General features: G+C 36.4%; 1 protein-coding gene and 1 pseudogene across 1 annotated transcript; both read right to left on the bottom strand.

The window, feature by feature from the left end:
• Window positions 1-8,007: 8,007 nt before the first annotated feature.
• On the bottom strand, window positions 8,008-12,176 carry OR56B1 (olfactory receptor family 56 subfamily B member 1). Its single transcript, XM_001499362.3, has 2 exons — window positions 12,161-12,176; window positions 8,008-8,966 (listed from the first exon to the last, which is right to left on the bottom strand). Exons 1-2 carry the CDS (start codon window positions 12,174-12,176, stop codon window positions 8,008-8,010), a joined length of 975 nt encoding a protein of 324 aa, XP_001499412.3.
• OR52N24P (olfactory receptor family 52 subfamily N member 24, pseudogene) lies at window positions 16,759-17,494 on the bottom strand (annotated as a pseudogene).

Raw genomic sequence — 18,298 nt, 5'->3', positions numbered from 1 at the left:
TCCCACTCTTAGGTTTTTCATTTATTTATTCTTGCATCTGTGCTAAGCTAGAAGCAATCGTAATAAATACTCAATCCAAAAGAAGGCAAAAAAGAAGGAAAAGGAACAAAGAACATATATGACAAAGAAAACAAGTAAAAGATGACAGAGTAAAATCTAACCATATCAATGATCATGTTAAACATTAATAGTCTAAACACTCAATTAAAAGGTAAGATTTTTAGATGAGATGAAATAGCAAGACCAAACTGTATTCTGACTTTAAGAAACACGTATGAAGTGGAAAGATACAAATAGGTTAAAAGGATGGCAAAAGGGGGCTGGCCCCGTGGCCGAGAGGTTGAGTTCGCGCGCTCCGCTGCAGGCGGCCCAGTGTTTCGTTGGTTCGAATCCTGGGCGCGGACATGGCACTGCTCATCGGACCACGCTGGGGCGGCGTCCCACATGCCACAGCTAGAGGAGCCCACAGCAAAGAATACACAACTGTGTACCGGGGGTCTTTGGGGAGAAAAAGAAAAAAATAAAATCTTTAAAAAAAAAAAAAAAAAAAAAAAAAAAAAAAAAAAAAGGATGGCAAAAGTTACACAGTGCTAAACACTAGTCAAAAGAAAGCTGAAGTGACTATTTTAACGCCAAAATAGATTCCAGAGCAAATAATTTTACAAAGGATAAAGAAGGTCAATTTCATAATGATAAAAAGGAAATTAAGGGGCCGGCCTGGTGGTGCAGCAGGTAAGTTCTCACTTTCTGCTTAGGCAGCTCAGGGTTCGCTGTTCAGATCCTGGGTGTGGACTTACACACCACTTGTCAAGCCATGCTGTGGCAGGTGTCCCACATATAAAAAGTAGAGAAAGATTGGCATGGATGTTAGCTCAGGACTAATCTTCCTCAAAAGATTAAAAAAGAAAAAACAAAGGAAATTAATCAAGAGAGCATAAAATTCTAGACATTTATGCCTCTAATAAGAGAAATTAAAAATGCATGGAGCAAAATTGTATAGACCTGCAAGGAAACATAAACAAATCCAAAAATAGAAGTGGAAAATTCAATATCCTCCCTCAATAATTAATAGAAGACGTACGCACAAAACCAGGAAGAATATACTAAACGTGTACAATACTATCAACCATTCTAACCCTGGAGAAAGCTGTAAATGAGTACCGTTGCTCATTCTACTTGAATCTGAACTATTTCTCTTTTTTGATTGAAATAGTAAAGAATGCATTTATTAGATCTATCACTGCATACCATGTACCAGGGACCTTATTAATCTGTTCTAACATAGGTACAATCTCAGGCACAGCTGCTGAAATGGTGGCTGAAACTTGATTGAACTGTCAGTTCTCTATCACTTCAGGCTCCATCATCCCCTCAGCTGCTAACCAGCCCAGATCTCTGACTACCTCTCCTTCCCACAGACTTGTTCTGGAGAGGAGAGCCATATCTTAACATTTTAGTGATACTGAGAGGTGCCTCTCTCACCACTGCATTCCTTGGTAAGTGTTGTGTTTTCTGGGCTCTTCCACAGAACATAATTCTCTGATGACTTCTGGCCTCACATTATATATCAATTCCAGCATGCTCACTTCCTTTACCTTTTCACTGCTTCCTCTACCAGCTGCCAGGGCAACTCAGGCATTTCCACTTAACTCATCATGGGCCATTACTTTCTCCAGGCTTCAAAGAGGCACTCTATCAGTGAGTTTGACCTGTATCCTGGAATTCTTACCAGGGTGCTCAATAAAGTGTCTACACAAAGTTCCTCAATTCGATAAATTCTTGCTTATCCCCTATGTTCTTATGTCTTATGTTCTGGTTCCTTCACTGAGAACATTTAAGTTCCAATACCCTGGCTTCTGTTAGTACACACTCTCTCTTTCTTGTAATTCACTCATAATGTAATCACATTGAGGTTTAACTTCAGTTAACAGCCTGGCAACCTGCAGAGGGTGGTAATAATAGCCTTGTATGGGAGAGAGCTCTTCATTGTCTTCCTGCTTTAGGGTAGTGTTAGTCTTGCAAATGAAGGGGTTGACCAATTTGCAAACTCTGAGGGGTCAGGGGCTTTGCAGAGCCAAATCCTCAGGAGCTTCCATCCAGATATCCAGATCCTATGTTTCAGGGTCTCAGGTTTTCCAAACCAGGAACAAAACCTTAGTATTACAGATCTGTCTTGCCAAGCATTAAATGACAGTTGAGTTTTGTGATTCAATTTCCAAGCTCAGTTTTACTCCTCAGCTGTGTTCTTTTTAGTTGAGGAAATAAACTCCTGCAAACTTCTTGAAATCTGTCACATTTAAATTTTACTATTGGTTAACTCATTTCATTTTCTCATTATTGCTCAACATAGTCTCAATACAGCATGGTAATAATCAGTGAACTCCACCATTCTTCCAGCTTTTGCTCCCCGTCCCCACCTTCATATCTTTCAAATGATTGAAAACACAGACATTTTCCCACATCACCATTGATGAACTCTTCTGCACTTGGGTCAACACCTTGTTCTGAGGGACTAATTATGCCCATATTCCATGCAGATTGGGGTTCTTCTTGCTAGCTGTGAAGTGGGTGATCAGTTTCACAACCTTCTCTAACCATCTGTTTTCTTGGATCACTCCACTCCCATTATGACTTGTGTTTGTTCTAGACCTCTAAGGAGAGGACAACAAGATAGGATTAGACATTCAACAGATTGGGGGAAACACCTGTGAAGTGTAAAGGCTAAGAATCAGGAGAAAATGAAGAGGTTTTAGACTTAGAAGCAGGTCCAATGCATGAAAAGAAACCAGTAAGGAAGGATTGCATAGGAAAAGCATCAGCTTTCAGTGCAGTTCTGAGAAAGCCTAGTGGAGAGTCCCCAAACAAAGTCCAACCATTAAAAGAGCCCCATATCTGGCAGGAATGACCTAGCTCAAGTGCCCCTGCTGTGTGCGGTCATTGTCTGAGAGCCGTCAAGGGAAGCAAGATCTTAGTGTGTGTGCCATGGTGCCTCTAAAGATGCAGCAGCCGGAAGTCAGTCAACAGAACTACGTACATCAGCCTCTCTTGAAGGGACATCTGAGAGGTGCATGTCAATGGCCACCACGCTATTTTTTTTTCTTTTTTGAGGAAGATTAGCCCTGAGCTAACATCTGCCACCAATCCTCCTCTTTTTGCTGAGGAAGACTGGCCCTGAGCTAACATCCCTGCCCATCTCCCTCTACTTTATATGTTTGGCGCCTGATACAGCATGGCTTGACTAGTGGTGTGCAGGTCCACACCTGGGATCCAAACCAGCAAACCCCAGGTCCCTGAAGTGGATTATGCAAACTTAACTGCTGTGCCCCCAGGCTGGCTGCACTAACTTTGAGGAAATATCATATAATACAAAATTGAGGGATATTTTGCAAAATACCTATCATTGAGTAAAAAAATATAAAGACCAAAGAAGCATAAGAAATATTCAATATTAAAATGAAAACACATGACAATAAAATGAAATATTTGATCAAGATCGGATCCCAAACTGGAAGGAATTGCTATAAAGGACTTTATAAAGACCCTTGAAAATATTTGTATATGGACTTTGGATTAGATTGTAGAAAAGTGTCCATATAATTTCTCTAATTTTGTTTTCTGTTTTATGTTTATATAAATCAATTCCTTTCTTCTTAGAAAATGAAAGTTGAAATATTTGAGTAAACAACTGACCTATTTTCAAATTGCTCAGAAAAAAATAATATATACATATATTTATGTACAAGTGGAAAGAAAGAGAAAAATGATAAATGAGCAAAGTGTGAACTATTAGTGGATCTGTGTAAAGAATATGCGGCACTTCTACTCTTACAACTATTGTCTAAGCTTGAAATTACATCCAGAATGAAAACTTCTTTAAATTTTGCTATAGATGTTTACCAGGAAGTAAATTATTTAATTAAAGTAATTAATTAATAAAAGTGATATGTACCATTTTTCTTGGGATTTTTAAAGGGATTCTATGATATGTATGCAATTTGTCAGCTTTCAAAGTTGTGTTATAAATTCCTTTTTCATTCTAAGCAAATATTTATTTTGTAGTTTTTTTTTCAGGTAGACCTCAAAATTTACATGCGTTTCAGACCCTAGAAAATATGAATGCATACCTGGCCACATGCGTAGAGAAGTAGGGAAAACTGACCTACATGAAGAGAAAAATTATGCCAATTCTCTCTCTGTCTCTGTCTGACTCTCTGTGTCTCTGTCTGTCTTTCACACACACACATACATAAACACACACGCAAACACACACACACGCAAGACAATACCCATGTAGCTCAAAGGAACAGGAAATACTTAATTCCTTATGGAACTCAAATTTCTGAATCAGGAAGTCCAGTTTCACTTTCTGGCTTGTATAATAAGCCTCTAGGTCCTTGTATTAAATGACCAATTTTGGCTGATGTTGGTTTAAGAGAGGTTATGCTTCTTAAAACCAGAAGAAATCCTCTTGATTTCCAGACTCAAGACTCTATATTTGTATACAATGCGTCCTTTAATTTATATTTTTAATGAGTACTTCTCTTCCTTTTGCTTGATTTTCTCTTCTTTAGTATGTGAAGCTTTCATTTGAACTAATGCATTGCTACCAGATTACCTCGCTTTTCAGTTAAAGTAACATTATGATCTTGAAAACCAAAGCAAACAGCTTGATAAAGCAAGAGTACATTAAGTCCAACACATATATTCTCAATTTTTGTGACCACATCTCCTTGTTTTAGGTGTAAAATTATTCATGGAACCTACATGTCCTGTTGTATCCTGTTTGAGTTCTGAGTACACTCTCTACTCAGAAGCGTCATATTCAACATCATTTTAAATTTAACGAGAGAGTTTGATGACACAAGTTTTAAAACAAATAGGTATGTATCAAATCAAGTGTATTAAGGCAAAATATGTCAATTGTTTACACCTTGGGTATGAGAGAGAAGATATAAATTCAAGATACTTTTTTCCTCTACCTATAATGTATTTTTACTTACTATATACATACTTACTTGTATGTATTTACTTACTTATTTTTACTTACCTCTTTTAAAAAGTAGCAAAATCAGAAGTCTTTTTCAATATAATAAAAATATTATAAATGTACAAAAAAGATCATGTAGGAAGAATATCATAAAAACACTTAGTTGAAGAATAAAAATATGAATAGCTTCTACTATATTCTACAGAGTTAATATCTTTGGCAAATATTTAGTTCTATAAGAAAAAATAGGACATTCATATGCACATACCCTGTGACCATAGATCTTGAATAAGAACTAGCACAATGGGCAGAAAGCAAAATTAATGTCCAATAACATTCATATCCAATCATCTAAGCAAATTCCAAAAGGTAGATCTTCTAACAGGAAAAAAGATAGAGAGAAATAGCATAGGGGAAATGTCAAGGGCAGCAATTTAGGAGAAGAGAGTAAAATAATTCCTTAACTGGACAGCTCTAAAATTCCTTTCACAGGCCAAATTCGTTCTTTCCTGTTGATTTGTTTTGTGGGAGGTTTTGGTAATATCACTGCTTTTTATCACTTAGAAGTATAAACAAATCTGTCAAAACATATCTTCCCATATTTATTCCTGTCACCATCTAGAATAGACTTTTGAATAATTTCACTCCTTTTATCCTGGTAATGACATATTAGCTTCCTTGAAAAGCAAAAGAAGTTCATAGTCACAAATTAATCCATTGCTGTTGAGATCAACTTTAATAAAAGGTTTTTTGAGTTCATCAAGCTAATTTTCATAAACCTGAGTGGGAACCATCCCACTCAGTTAAGGAAGATCTATGATGTTAAAATTCCACTAAAGATGGACAAGTTCTCCACAGATAACCTGGGTAAAAACAACTTTCAGAGTTGCTCAGGATGTAAAGTTGCAGAGTAACTCATCTGGTCCAATAGCCTCTGACCAATGCTCTCAGAAAACTTCTGCTCCTCAGAATCTTTGCAGCTGTCTCGATATTCTTTATGTGACAACATATAATGACTTATTTTGGAAATCCATGGTCTATATTCCTTAATTCTTCTCTTACTTTTTTCTCTTCATTTCCTTTCTGTTTTGCAAATTGTCCTCACCTGACTCTTGAATAAATTTCTGACATTTCAGTTCTGTTTGACTATAATGTATAAGTTATCTCTAGTAGAATAACATTTCATTTCTGTTTTGTTTCACTGAATTTCCCCCTTATCATGGCCATTGTTATTGAATAGAAATGCCATCTTCTTGTTTCTTCATTGGACTTCTGCAAAATATATTTTCTTAAATTTTCTTAATGTTTTGAAATATATCATTATTACAGAAAGTAGATTTATGAGTCCATAGAACACTGGGTTTTCCCTTTATTAGCCTTTAAATGAATATAATCTACTTCAAGATTGTGTGGAAAGCCAAACTGATAAGGAATACGATTCATGTTATTTTCATAGTGCCCGAGAACAGATAGAATTTACCTTTCACATCTAACTGAAGAGTGAATGACATTATGCAACGTGTAATAATGTTACTAGCATCTGGTGGGCCTTCATCCCAAATTAATCCTCATTTTTTCAAGAGATTACCCATAAAATATTCCATCTGTTTAATAAAACACTCTAATCATGAGCTCAGTGGAAACCAGCCCAGATAATAATGAAATACATGACACAAATAGGGTAAGCTTTATTTCTGCTAGTCATTGGTGTTAAGATTGTGAAAAAGGAGAAAATTTTCAGGTAAGACTTTCTGCTGGGTTAAAAATCCTGTATCTGCCTCCTGCCTTACAGATTTCTTTATTTCTGTTCATCTGTAGATCTCCTTCTCACCTACTCAAGCTGACTGTATGCTGTGTGGCTGTAGTCACAGTAGCAGAGGAATAGTTGTAATTGAGGTGTTGGTGATGTAGGCAAAGCTAGTGAAACAGTCAGGGTCCCGGCAAAAAACAAAGTTACACACCATTGTGAGTCTGAGAGGATTTAATGAAGTTACTATTAACTGAGATGTTGGTGGGATTGAGGAAACAATAATGGGTGTTGAGAAAAATAATGGATGTTGGATATCCAGAGACCAATATCATAAAGAGTTTATCATTCCTTTATCCTGAAGGGGAAAGGGAAGAAAAAATGTTCCTGAGGAAAACTGTAAGAGGTGTAGCTGTAGCAGATGGGCTACCTGCCAAGTGCTTAAGGGGCTCTTCTAGTCAGAAACGTGATATGAAAGCAGGTTGGCAGCAGAAAAACAACCCAAACTATTTCTCTTCTTGCACTCTAATCTCCTGAAAGTGACTTCCATTGGCTCAACCAACGGAATGCTCGAAGACAAAGAAGTTTGGGTTATAGACTACATGAGCTTCAGTCCTCTATGGCACTGAACAGCACAGAAAGTGCAGAGAACAAACCTGGAGAGGCAAATGGAGTAAGAGACAGATCTTTCTATACACGTACATTTCTTTCTCTCTTTCTCTCTCATTTATCTATCTACTTATCTATCTATGTCTTTGGTGTTCTTTTTGTGCAAGTGTGATCACCTTGCCATATTCTACCAAGAGCCCCATCATAGTCTGGTTTGGCTTTGCTCATCTGAAGTATTTTCTATTCTTGCGTCTTCATTCATATTACTGAAATGATGCTTCTTGAAGCAGACTTGACTTTGCTCACAAGTTATACCTATTAACGATCAAGAATGATCTGTAATTCATGTCCCAATCTCTTATTTCTTTAGTTGTGTATGTGCATGTGTGTGTGTATAAGTTTGTTATTATATTCATTTTTATTTTAGGAGAGACATATAAATCATTAATTCTGGTTTTGATCTCATTTAATTGGTTTGGTAGAAAGTCCTTCCTTTTCTCACATATATGTTACTCTTGTCAATATTTTTAAGCTACCATAAAGGTTTTTTTTCTTCTTTTTAGATGCTTTCACAAGGTTATATAAAATGCGAAATAGAGATCTATCTCAAAGGCATTTACTTTTCCCATCATCTTTGAAATTCTACTACTGAAGTTCAGGTATATCATGGACAAGTTCTCCAGGGCCTTTTTTCAAAGCTCAAACAAAACACCTTTTGGAAGCCCACCCTAAGTTCTTTAGTCCTAAGTGCATAAACCATAGGGTTGAGAAAAGGGGGGATGATGTTGTGCAGCACATTGAGTAGAACTGGAATCAAAGCAGCCTTAGTCTCTGCCAAGTGAGTTACTGAAATCACTACAACAACTGTATAGAAGAAGAGGATAAGGATGAGATGGGAGCTACAAGTGCTCAGAGCCTTGGATGCAGCTTCAGCTGAGTTTAGTTTAAGTACAGAGCGCAGAATCAAAGTATATGACCATATTATAAGACTTAAGTCACTCCCCATTCCCAGCCATGCCAGAACCAATTGGCAAATGCTGTTTGGCCTCCTGTCATCACAAGCCAGGCTTGTGACTCCAAGGTTTGAGCACAGGCAGTGGTCAATCTCATTTCTGGAGCAATAATTACGCTGGGCTGCAAGCACAGGCACTGGAATGACACACAAGCCATTTCTAAGCACCATGAACAGGGTAGCTTTTAAAATTAAGGCATTGGTAACAATTGACGGATAGCGAAGAGGGTGACAAATAGCTACATATCTATCAAAAGCCATGCAGAGAAAGATACCAGACTCCATGCCAACAAAGCAGTGAATGGCATAAATCTGAGCAAAACACTCGGGGAGGCTAATGACCTTGGCATCAAACCAGAAGATGGCTAGGATCTTGGGCATGATGGTGGTGGCCAGGCCCATGTCCACCACAGAGAGGATGCCTAGGAAATGGTACATAGGCTTCTGAAGAGCAGAGTCCTGGCAGATGGTAAAGAGGATGAGGATATTAGCTCCAATTGCTGAGAGGTAGAGTAATGCCAGTGGTAAAGAGAGCCAGTGCTGCCAGCTGTGAATGCCTGGGAATCCCATCAGGATGAACTCAGATACCTGCAATTTGGAGCTATTAGTGCCTATCAGAGATGCAGACATATTTTCCTAAGAGACAAAAATGTTTCTTAAAGTTGCTTTCTCTGAGCATAATCCTCATTAAATGTTATTTTTAAGCTATCTCCACATACTGTAGTTTTGTGCTATAACAAAGTGAATTCTGTAGTCCATCTCTTATAGTAATTTGAAATAAATTAAAATGAAATTCTAAGGTGTAGAAGGTAAATTTAGAAGTGGCAATTGTCAGTGTTTACTATTCAGGGAAAATTCAGCATGAATCTCAAATGTCTGTTTGTATTATCCTCACTATTTCAGATTGGGAAAACCACATAAATATGACTCTAGTTTTTCTTTTTTTAAATCTTTGTGTGTCTCTTCAGAAGTTTTGCAGAGTCAAGTGTATGCGTTTGTCTTCTTCATATTTGGCTCAAACTTGCTTGATTCAGATTTTTATTAACTAACAATAAATAGATTTGTTTAAATGTGGATTGATGGGAGATTAAATTTTGTGGCTGCACCATTCCAAGTTGTTACAGATGCCCACTAAAGTTTTATATATCATTCTAAACCTTCGATAGCACAGACTTTAAAGATTTGTCAACATAAAGCACGCTGCACATTGGAAGATGAATAGCTTTTCTTTGATATTTTCCTTTGTATAGACTTCCAAGAAGGTCACAAAAGAATAGCTTGAAGAGAAGTGAAGTGATCATGACTGAATTTGTCGATGCATAATGGAGACAAACCATAGCAAATATTTTTTCTAGTTCAGTCTTACAGCACCTATAAAGATGTACAAAAACAGGATTTAGGTACTGGTAATAAGGTGCTTTTCATTTTCTTTAGTAAACAAGAATTACTTGTCCACCATATTGAAGAAACTGCCATTGTATATTCAGAATCATGTTCAAGACTAGACTCATTATCTTTCCTCAGACTCAGTTGTTTTTCATGTACTTTTTCGTCTGCACAGGGGTCAAACCAGCCAGGCCTGAAACTAAGAAACAGCCTTCTTTTTCCACAAACAATTGTTTCCTGATTGTGTTGATTTTTCTCCTTTACTTCACTCATGCACCCTTCTCTTCAGTACTACTGTTTCTGTAATCTTACCTGGTCACAAATGTCTCTCCTCATGATTCTTTGTTTTTGTCAGAAAACTGATCTTTCTAAAATTGGTATTCCCTTGCTTAAAACAATCCATGCCCTCAAACTTTCTTTCAAATAAAATTCAAATTCCTGTATAGTGCATAAGCTAATCCCTGACATGAATAAGTCCGTTGAGTATCATCCCTTGGTTTTAACTCCTAGCATCCTGCATTTCAGATATACACAATATTTGGTTTTTCCTAAAATCATTGATTTTCCAAGGCATTTAATTATCAATATCTTTACCATGGTGAAAGCTATTGTAGGTTTATGGGCAAGACAAAAAAAAAAGACTGGAAAACTATGGACCAAAGTTTTAAAATGTGATATTTAGATTAGGATTATTAGAAATTTAGTTATAATTATTAGGGTTTATTCTTGATATAATTGCTTTTAAGTACAGAAAAAATATCTGAAAAAAATCAAAATTGTCTTGTATCACCAACAAGAGATGGTTCATATTAACAGCTAGATGTGTTTTTGTGTATATTTCTTGCTGCCTCTATGTTTGGACAAACATATATTGTCTAACCATAGACATATGGGAGAACATAGATAGGGAGAAATCATCCTTCTTTGACACTGGATGTAATTTGATGAATACTAAAGTCATCTAAATGTATTCATAGCAGTTTTTTTTTTGAGGAGGATTAACCCTGAGCTAACTACTGCCAATCCTCCTCTTTTTTTTTTCTCTGAGGAAGACTGGCCCTGAGCGAACGTCCATGCCCATCTTCCTCTACTTTATATGTGAGACGCCTACCACAGCATGGCTTTTGCCAAGCGGTGCCATATCCACACCCTGGATCCGAACCAGCGAACCCCGGGCCGCCAAGAAGTGGAACGTGCGAACTTAACCACTGCACCACCTGGCAGGCCCCGCAAATTTTAACAAATAATAGGCACAAACAACCTTGGAGTTGAAGCTAGTTTGACTTGAAGTTTTAGATAAGAATTCTGAGGGATTTAAGCACAACATCTCCATCTTGAGAGCTTGTAAGTGTGTAACCCATTCAACTGTAAAAGGCCTGGTAGTTTTCAAAATACTAATTTGTTATTATACTTCCTCATATCAAATATACAGCCTTATATCTTTGATATTTTGCCCATATTCTTTTAAATGATTCCCCCCGATTGACATTTCTATGATACAGTTAAGAGAAGGAGCAAGTTTGAACTCACAGAAAAGAAGTAATTGTTTATATATATGTAAACAACTAGAGTTTAGCAGGAGATGGAATGTGATTCTGCTATGTAAGCAATATATTAATACCGAAGATATTCTGGCAGTTGTTTTATAGACAAGGTAACTTCTGCAGCACTGTATGAACCTTATAATTTCTAACTCTAGCCCTAATTCTCTTGAAAAGTCTCTCCAAGTCTATATATCCTGCTAGGGCAGAGGAAAAGTTCAATCTCTTGTGCAGGATGTTCTCAAAACAATGTAAAGACAAGTTAAGGATGAGCCATCCAATGCTCTGGGATATAATACATGTGACCATGCCAAGTTTTTAGTACTTACTGTGATTATGAGCAGAGACTCACAGTCTGAAGTCTTGGCAATGGCAGAGGTTTCCAATGGGGCAAAGACACAACTTTCTAATATAGGAATTTTCATACGAGATTAACATGTGTTCCTAGCTGACAACCCTCAGAAATTATGAGTTTCTGGAATTTATGGGAAGTAATAAGCAGCTCAGGGATCTAAAGATAATGGACCTCCATTGGAGACATGGGGAGAGAACCCCATAGAGAATTCAGCCCACAGATAAAACTAAATTCCTGTTGTTAAATCCCAAAAGGTTGGAAAGGAGATCAACTCAAAGATATATTTCCTATTGATGGAATCTGAGAACTTACATAGGCAATAAAATGCCTTCACTGATGAAACCATAATGGGCCTACAAAGAGTAGAAAATTTTGTTACTGTTTGAATTGTTATTGAGTACCAAATTTAAGGGGATTCTAACTTTTGTGGTTAGGAAGTTGTGCTTAAAAAAAAATTTAAAGGAGTAATTATTTATTCATCTCAAAATATATATATATATATAGAGAGAGAGAGAGTTCCCACTGTGTTTAGAAAACATGGTAGGCATAAAATGATCAATAAAACTGCCGTGGTCCTTGTCCTCACAGACATTGTGGTCTAATTGGTGCGGGGAGATAAAATGCTATTGTAAATAATCAAGCAAGCATATACTTATAGACTGGGATAAGTGCTTTAAAGCAAAAGTAGCCAGAGAGATGACAGCATATAACAAGGAGAATTAATTTATTCTTGATATCAGAGGAGGATTTACTGAAGAAACAGCACTTTGTGTTGAGGCCAAATATTTAAGTAGACGTTAACTATTGCGTGTGTTTGGCGAGGGGGAGGTGGGGAAGATGAAGGATTCCAGGAACTTTAAGATGCTGAAATGAGGTGAATCATATTATATTCAAGGTGATAAAAAAGGGTAATTGTGTCCAGAGTCATAGGATGTACTGAAAAATGAGATAAGTAAAAAATAGAGCTGCTGAGGTAACAGAGGCCAGAGGCTTGTAAGCAAATTTATGCTAAAATAATGCTGAAAATTTTTAGAGTATTAGGACATAGCATCAATGTGGAGACTCCATGAAATGTGGCAAAAATAAATATAAGTAAATCAGATAGGCAACAGTAATCCAAAAGAGTGATGACTATACCTTGAACTAGGATAGAGGCAGTGAAGATGAAGAGAAATGGATCGATTTACAATATACATTGGAGGTAAATTGATAACTTTTATGACCAAAGAATAATTCTAAATCCCTGGTATATGCAGTGGTTTGGAATGTGATGTTATGCACATCCTTAAGGAAGATTGGACAAAGACAAAGTCACAGAGGAAGAGAAAGAGTTCATATTAAGCCAGGACAAACATGAGGTGTCGCTGATGCATCCATGTAAAGATTGTTTAGCCAAAATATGGAAAATTAGTCCCAGAGAGCAGGACAGCAATTCGAACAAAAAAAAATTGGAATGATTGGTATATTATTTGAGAGTCATTGGAACATAGAATATATTCACCTAGGTTATCCTATTCATTGGTCTGCAATTGTTCGTAGTGGTCTCTTATGATCCTATGTATTTCTGTGGTATCAGCTGCATTTTCTCCTCTTTCATTTCTGATTTTATTCTTTTGAGTCTCCTCTATTTTTCTCTTAGTTTAGCTAAAGATTTGTCATTTTTGTTTATCTTTTTAAAAAACCAGGTTTAGTTTCATTGATCTTTTCTACTGTTTTTTTAAATCTCCATTTCATTAATTTCATTTATTTCTGTCTTTGTTATTTCTTGCTAATTTTAAGTTTTATTTATTCTTCTTTTCCTAGTTCCTTGAAGTATAAGGTTAGGTTGTTTATTTGAGATCTTTATTTTTTCTTAAACTATGCATTTATTACTATAAACTTTCCTCTTAGAACTGCTTTTGCAGTATGCCTTATGTTTTGGTGTATTGTATTTTCATTTTCATTCATTTTGAGTCTTTCCAGTACTAATGCCTTTTATTTCTTTGTATTACTTTATTCCACTGCTGCAACGTATAGTACAATGTTGGATAGAAAAGGGAACAGTTGACATCGTTGTCTTGTTATCATCCTCATGGAGAAAGACTTTAATATTTCTCTATTAATTAGGAAGTTAGTTGTAGGTTTTTTACATAACTTTTATCAAGTTCAGGATATTCCCTTCCAAATTTATTTTACTGTATCTTTTTATCATGAATAAATGTTTAATTAAAACAAATTTTTTTCTTAATCTATTGAAATAGCCTTTTGATTTTCGTTTCTTCTTTAAATCTATTTATGGTACTTTAAATTGATAATCCTTTGTGTTCTCAATCAACTTTGAATTCCTGGAATAAATTCCACTTGGTCATAATGTACTATCACACAAATCCCAGCACACACACATACACACATGCTTATGGAGATTTTTAGGTAACTGATTCAATTTCTTAGGTGGATGGCTACCATGACCTTACATTTATTCTTAAATCACTTGTAGTGTTTTAAATACATATCTATTTGATATATATTTTCAAATGCATTGAGATTAAGTTGTTCTTAGCATCCTTTTATTGTTTATTTTAGTAAATGTTTTATGTTCACTTGAGAAATAAAAACTGTAGTTTAAAGATGTTGAATGTTGTTTTCTGTAGAAGCCAATTAGGTTACATTGCTTATCACCTCACCCCTGTTAGTATAGCTTTTAGCAAAAAGACAAGAAATGACACGTGTTTGCAAAGATTTAAAGAAAAGAGAATTCTTGTGCACTGTTGGTGGAAATGTAAAATAGTGCAGTCACGATAGAAAACAGTATGGAGTTTCCTCAAAATATTAAAACTAGAACTACCATATGATCCAGCAATTCCGCTTCTGGATATTTATTCAAATAAAACAAAAACACCAACTCTAAAGGATATATTCACTCCCACGTTCATTGAAGCATTACTTAGAATAGCCAAGATATGGAAACAATCTACACGTCCACTGATGGATGAATGAACAACGAAGTTGTGGTATATATAAAATGAAATATTATTCAGTCATCAAAAGAAGGAAATCCTGCCATTTGCAGCAACATGGATGGACCTCTAGGGCATTATGCTAAATGAAATAAGTCAGACAAAGAATCGCAAATACCCTATGACCTCTCTTATGTGTGGAATCTGAAACAAACAAACAAAAACCCAAGCTTGTAAATACAGAGAATAGTTTGGTGGTTGCCAAAGGTGGGAGGTGGGGGATGGGAAAACTGGATGAAGGAAGCCCAAAGGTACAAACTTCCAATTATAAAATAAATAAATTGTGGGGGCGTAATGTACAGCGTGATGATTACAGTTAATAATACTGTATTGAATATTTGAAAGTTAGTAAGAGTAAATCCTAAAAGTTCTCTTCACAAAGAAAAAATTCTGTAACTATGTATGGTAATGGATGTTAACTAGACTTCCCTCCATAATCATTTTGAAATATACACGAATATTCAAGTCATTATGTTGTACAATTGAAAATAATATAATGTTGTGTGTCAATTATAACATAGTAAAAAAAGAAAGAAAAGGTATAATAAAGTTTATGTCACCTTGAACTTGCTCCTGAGCTTCAATGAATCCATTAAAAAGTTAATCAGTTTGTGAGTCATTATCATGCAATCATACCATTTATAATGAAATGCCTAGGGAATGAGTACAAAAGGGAAAGAGTTAAACCCAGTGATATGTTAGCATAAAGAAATCCAGAGGAATAGGAGAAAAATAGGCATATAGAAAGTGTTCAGTGAGTATGAAGAACAACTTGGAATGTGTGACGTATTCCAGAAATCAAGGAAAGGAAGTGTTTCTAGACAAAGAGGCTCATCAACTATATTCAGTACTGTTGAGAGGTAGGGCAGGATGGGCATAGAGAAGGAACCATTTGGTATAGTAACAGTGAAGTCATTTGTGAAACTGACAATATCTATTTCAGTGAAATGATGAAGTGAAAGATGTTCTGAAGGAAGCTAGAAGGAGGCAAGAATTATTTGAGGATCAGTAAGTGGAGAGAATAAATGCTGGCAATCTTTAAAGAAATTTTACTATTAAAATTGAGAGAAATAAAACAAAAAAGGTGATTTTGAGGAAAGCTTATTGGTTTTCTGCCTTTATAAAATGAGAAAAAGACTAGAAGATGAACCAAAAAATGGAAATTAATGCATATAAATTAACAACTTCAGAGAAAAGTAATGTGGATTTTGGAAGTTGGGCAGGAAGAACTGACTCTGCAATCTTCTTTATGGTATCTTTGACAATGCTATCGAACTACTATTATTTGTAGTCTGTCACTTTCGTGGTAATTTAGAAAGACCCTGAGTATTATACAGGAAATTTTTAAGCAATTGTCTTAGTTTCATTCTCAGCTCAGAAGAAGAAAAGTAACCATTGCTCTTCATAACCTTGTAGTTATAGAAATACATTTATCATAATATTTCATAAATGTCACTAATAGTTCTACTTATCCCTCCAAACTGTACATTGTTTGAAAGCCATCTTAAAGAAAATATAAAACCCACTAGTTGGGAAGGAGGCAATTGTGGGAATTGCTCATATTAGGAGAGAACTAGTCATATACCAGGTCATCATGTTTCTCATAAGTTATCCAGAGGCTTACCTCATTATTCTAATGGCTTCCTGATGTGCTTTCTAGTTTTGTCCTTAAAAAGTTGTGAAAACAGAATTTTTGTGAATAATGAGAATTTATAGCACATTTTTTCCAGAGTTAAATCACAGTGAACAAACTGGAAATTCCTTTCACAATTAAAAAATAGAACAATTTAGGTATTCTGGCCCCAGATCATCAGTTTCGCTTGACTTAATTTTCTGGATAATTGCTCTAGCTTCCCATTAGTAATTTTCTTTCTTGGAAGCTGATATTATTGAGACCTGAGTCATACAGAGAACCTGCAGGTGGAAAACTCATATGGAGGTTGATGTGGCATGAAAATTATTTTGGTATTCTGCAAAAAATTGTATAGCAATGGACTACTCTTCATGCTTATTTGGGAAGCTCAGATACCTATTTTTGGACATTCTCCTGCCTAAACAGTGAGAAGCATTCTCTTCCTTCCCATCCAACCCCAGGCAAATATCCCTTTCACATGTTATAGGATTTGATGTCCTTAGAACCTGAAAGAATCCTCATGGCACAGTCTCATATCTGCTTGTTTTTTACCCCATAAACAAAAGGATTCATAATGGGAAGCAAAGCAGATAAATATTTGCCACAATGATGTGAGAAATTGTGTGGCCTCCAAACTGATGGGAAAAGAAAAAAAAGAAAGCCGTTCTATAGGAGAAAACAATGGCACAGATGTGGGCAGTGCAGGTGCAGGAAGGCCTTCTGCTGAGCATCTGCTGAAGACAGGCTGATCACTGCCCAGAAGATCATGATGTAGAAAACTGTGATGCACACAGCGTGTCAAAGCCTCCAATCAAGAGGGCAGGCATCACACCATGGATGACATTGGCCTTGATTTTTCCACAGGATAACTTGGCTACCAACATGTGGTCATAGTAGGTATGGGGAATTATATTGCCTCTGCAGTAGGGAAGCAGCTTGATGAAGAAAATGAATGGAATGATGAGTGACACCCCTTTGAGAAAAGTGGAGAGTCCAGCCTTTGCAATAATAGGATTGGTGAGGATAATTGAGAAGCACAGAGGGTAGCAGATGGCCACATATCAGTCCAAGGCCATGAGCATGCACACCCTGGAGTCCATCTCTGTGAAGGTATAGACAAGGAATGTCTGGACCAGACATCATCAAAGTTGATTTTCTTGAAATGGAACCAGAATATGCTGAGGGCTTTAGGGATTATACTAGAGCATATGAAAAAGTCAGTAAGGGAAGCATGGCCAAAAAGTATGAAAAAGTCAGTAAGGGAAGCATGGCCAAAAAGTAATACATGGGCCAGTGCAGGGAGTCCTCACAGCAGATCAGGTAGGGTAGTGTAAGAGAGATTGTAGGCCCGGGGTTCTGCTTTTATTGGAGCTGAAGGTGTAGGCCTAGGGCTTTGTGGGCTCACTCTTTATTGGTGAATTTAAAAGATGAGAATGAGCATTTAAAGTGTGGGAAGAGAAAAAACAAGTGGCCCAAATGGTCAGTTGTAGAAATCAACAAATATCTCTAAAACAAAGGAGCCTGGAGAGGCAGGGGCAGCTAGGCCTTTTATCTAGTGCTGTGGCTGGCCATGTGTTTATCTGAGATAGCCTTTTCTGAAGTGGATGCTTCTTTGAAGTGGATGCCTTGGCAATCAAAGCTTAAGTCAGACACTTGCATTACAAAAAAGAAAAAAACAGCTGTCAGAGCTTATACCTCAGCCCTACTAGACCATTCTGGATTTTTATACCATGAAAATAGATTTCTCCTGGTAGATATTGCTACAAAATACATATTGGCCTAAAATATATTTGGCAGAACTAAGAATTTATGGATAGATCTAATTCAAGTTAAATTGGACACTAATAAGGAAAAAAAAGAAGGCAAGTAGGCAGCAAGAGAAATTTGAGGATGATTCTCATGACCTAGAATTGTTCTTTACATAATTCCTATTATTCCATGACACGGCAGTGGTCTATTCCTGACTTTCCCCACTCCCAAAGCCAGCATTCTTATATGGTTAGAAGAGTTGTTTATGTAGATGTATGGGCAT

The sequence above is a fragment of the Equus caballus genome, chromosome 7 (assembly GCF_041296265.1).
Source record: "Equus caballus isolate H_3958 breed thoroughbred chromosome 7, TB-T2T, whole genome shotgun sequence".
In the NCBI taxonomy this organism is placed as follows: domain Eukaryota; kingdom Metazoa; phylum Chordata; class Mammalia; order Perissodactyla; family Equidae; genus Equus; species Equus caballus.
This window is presented reverse-complemented; position numbering and strand designations above follow the sequence as displayed.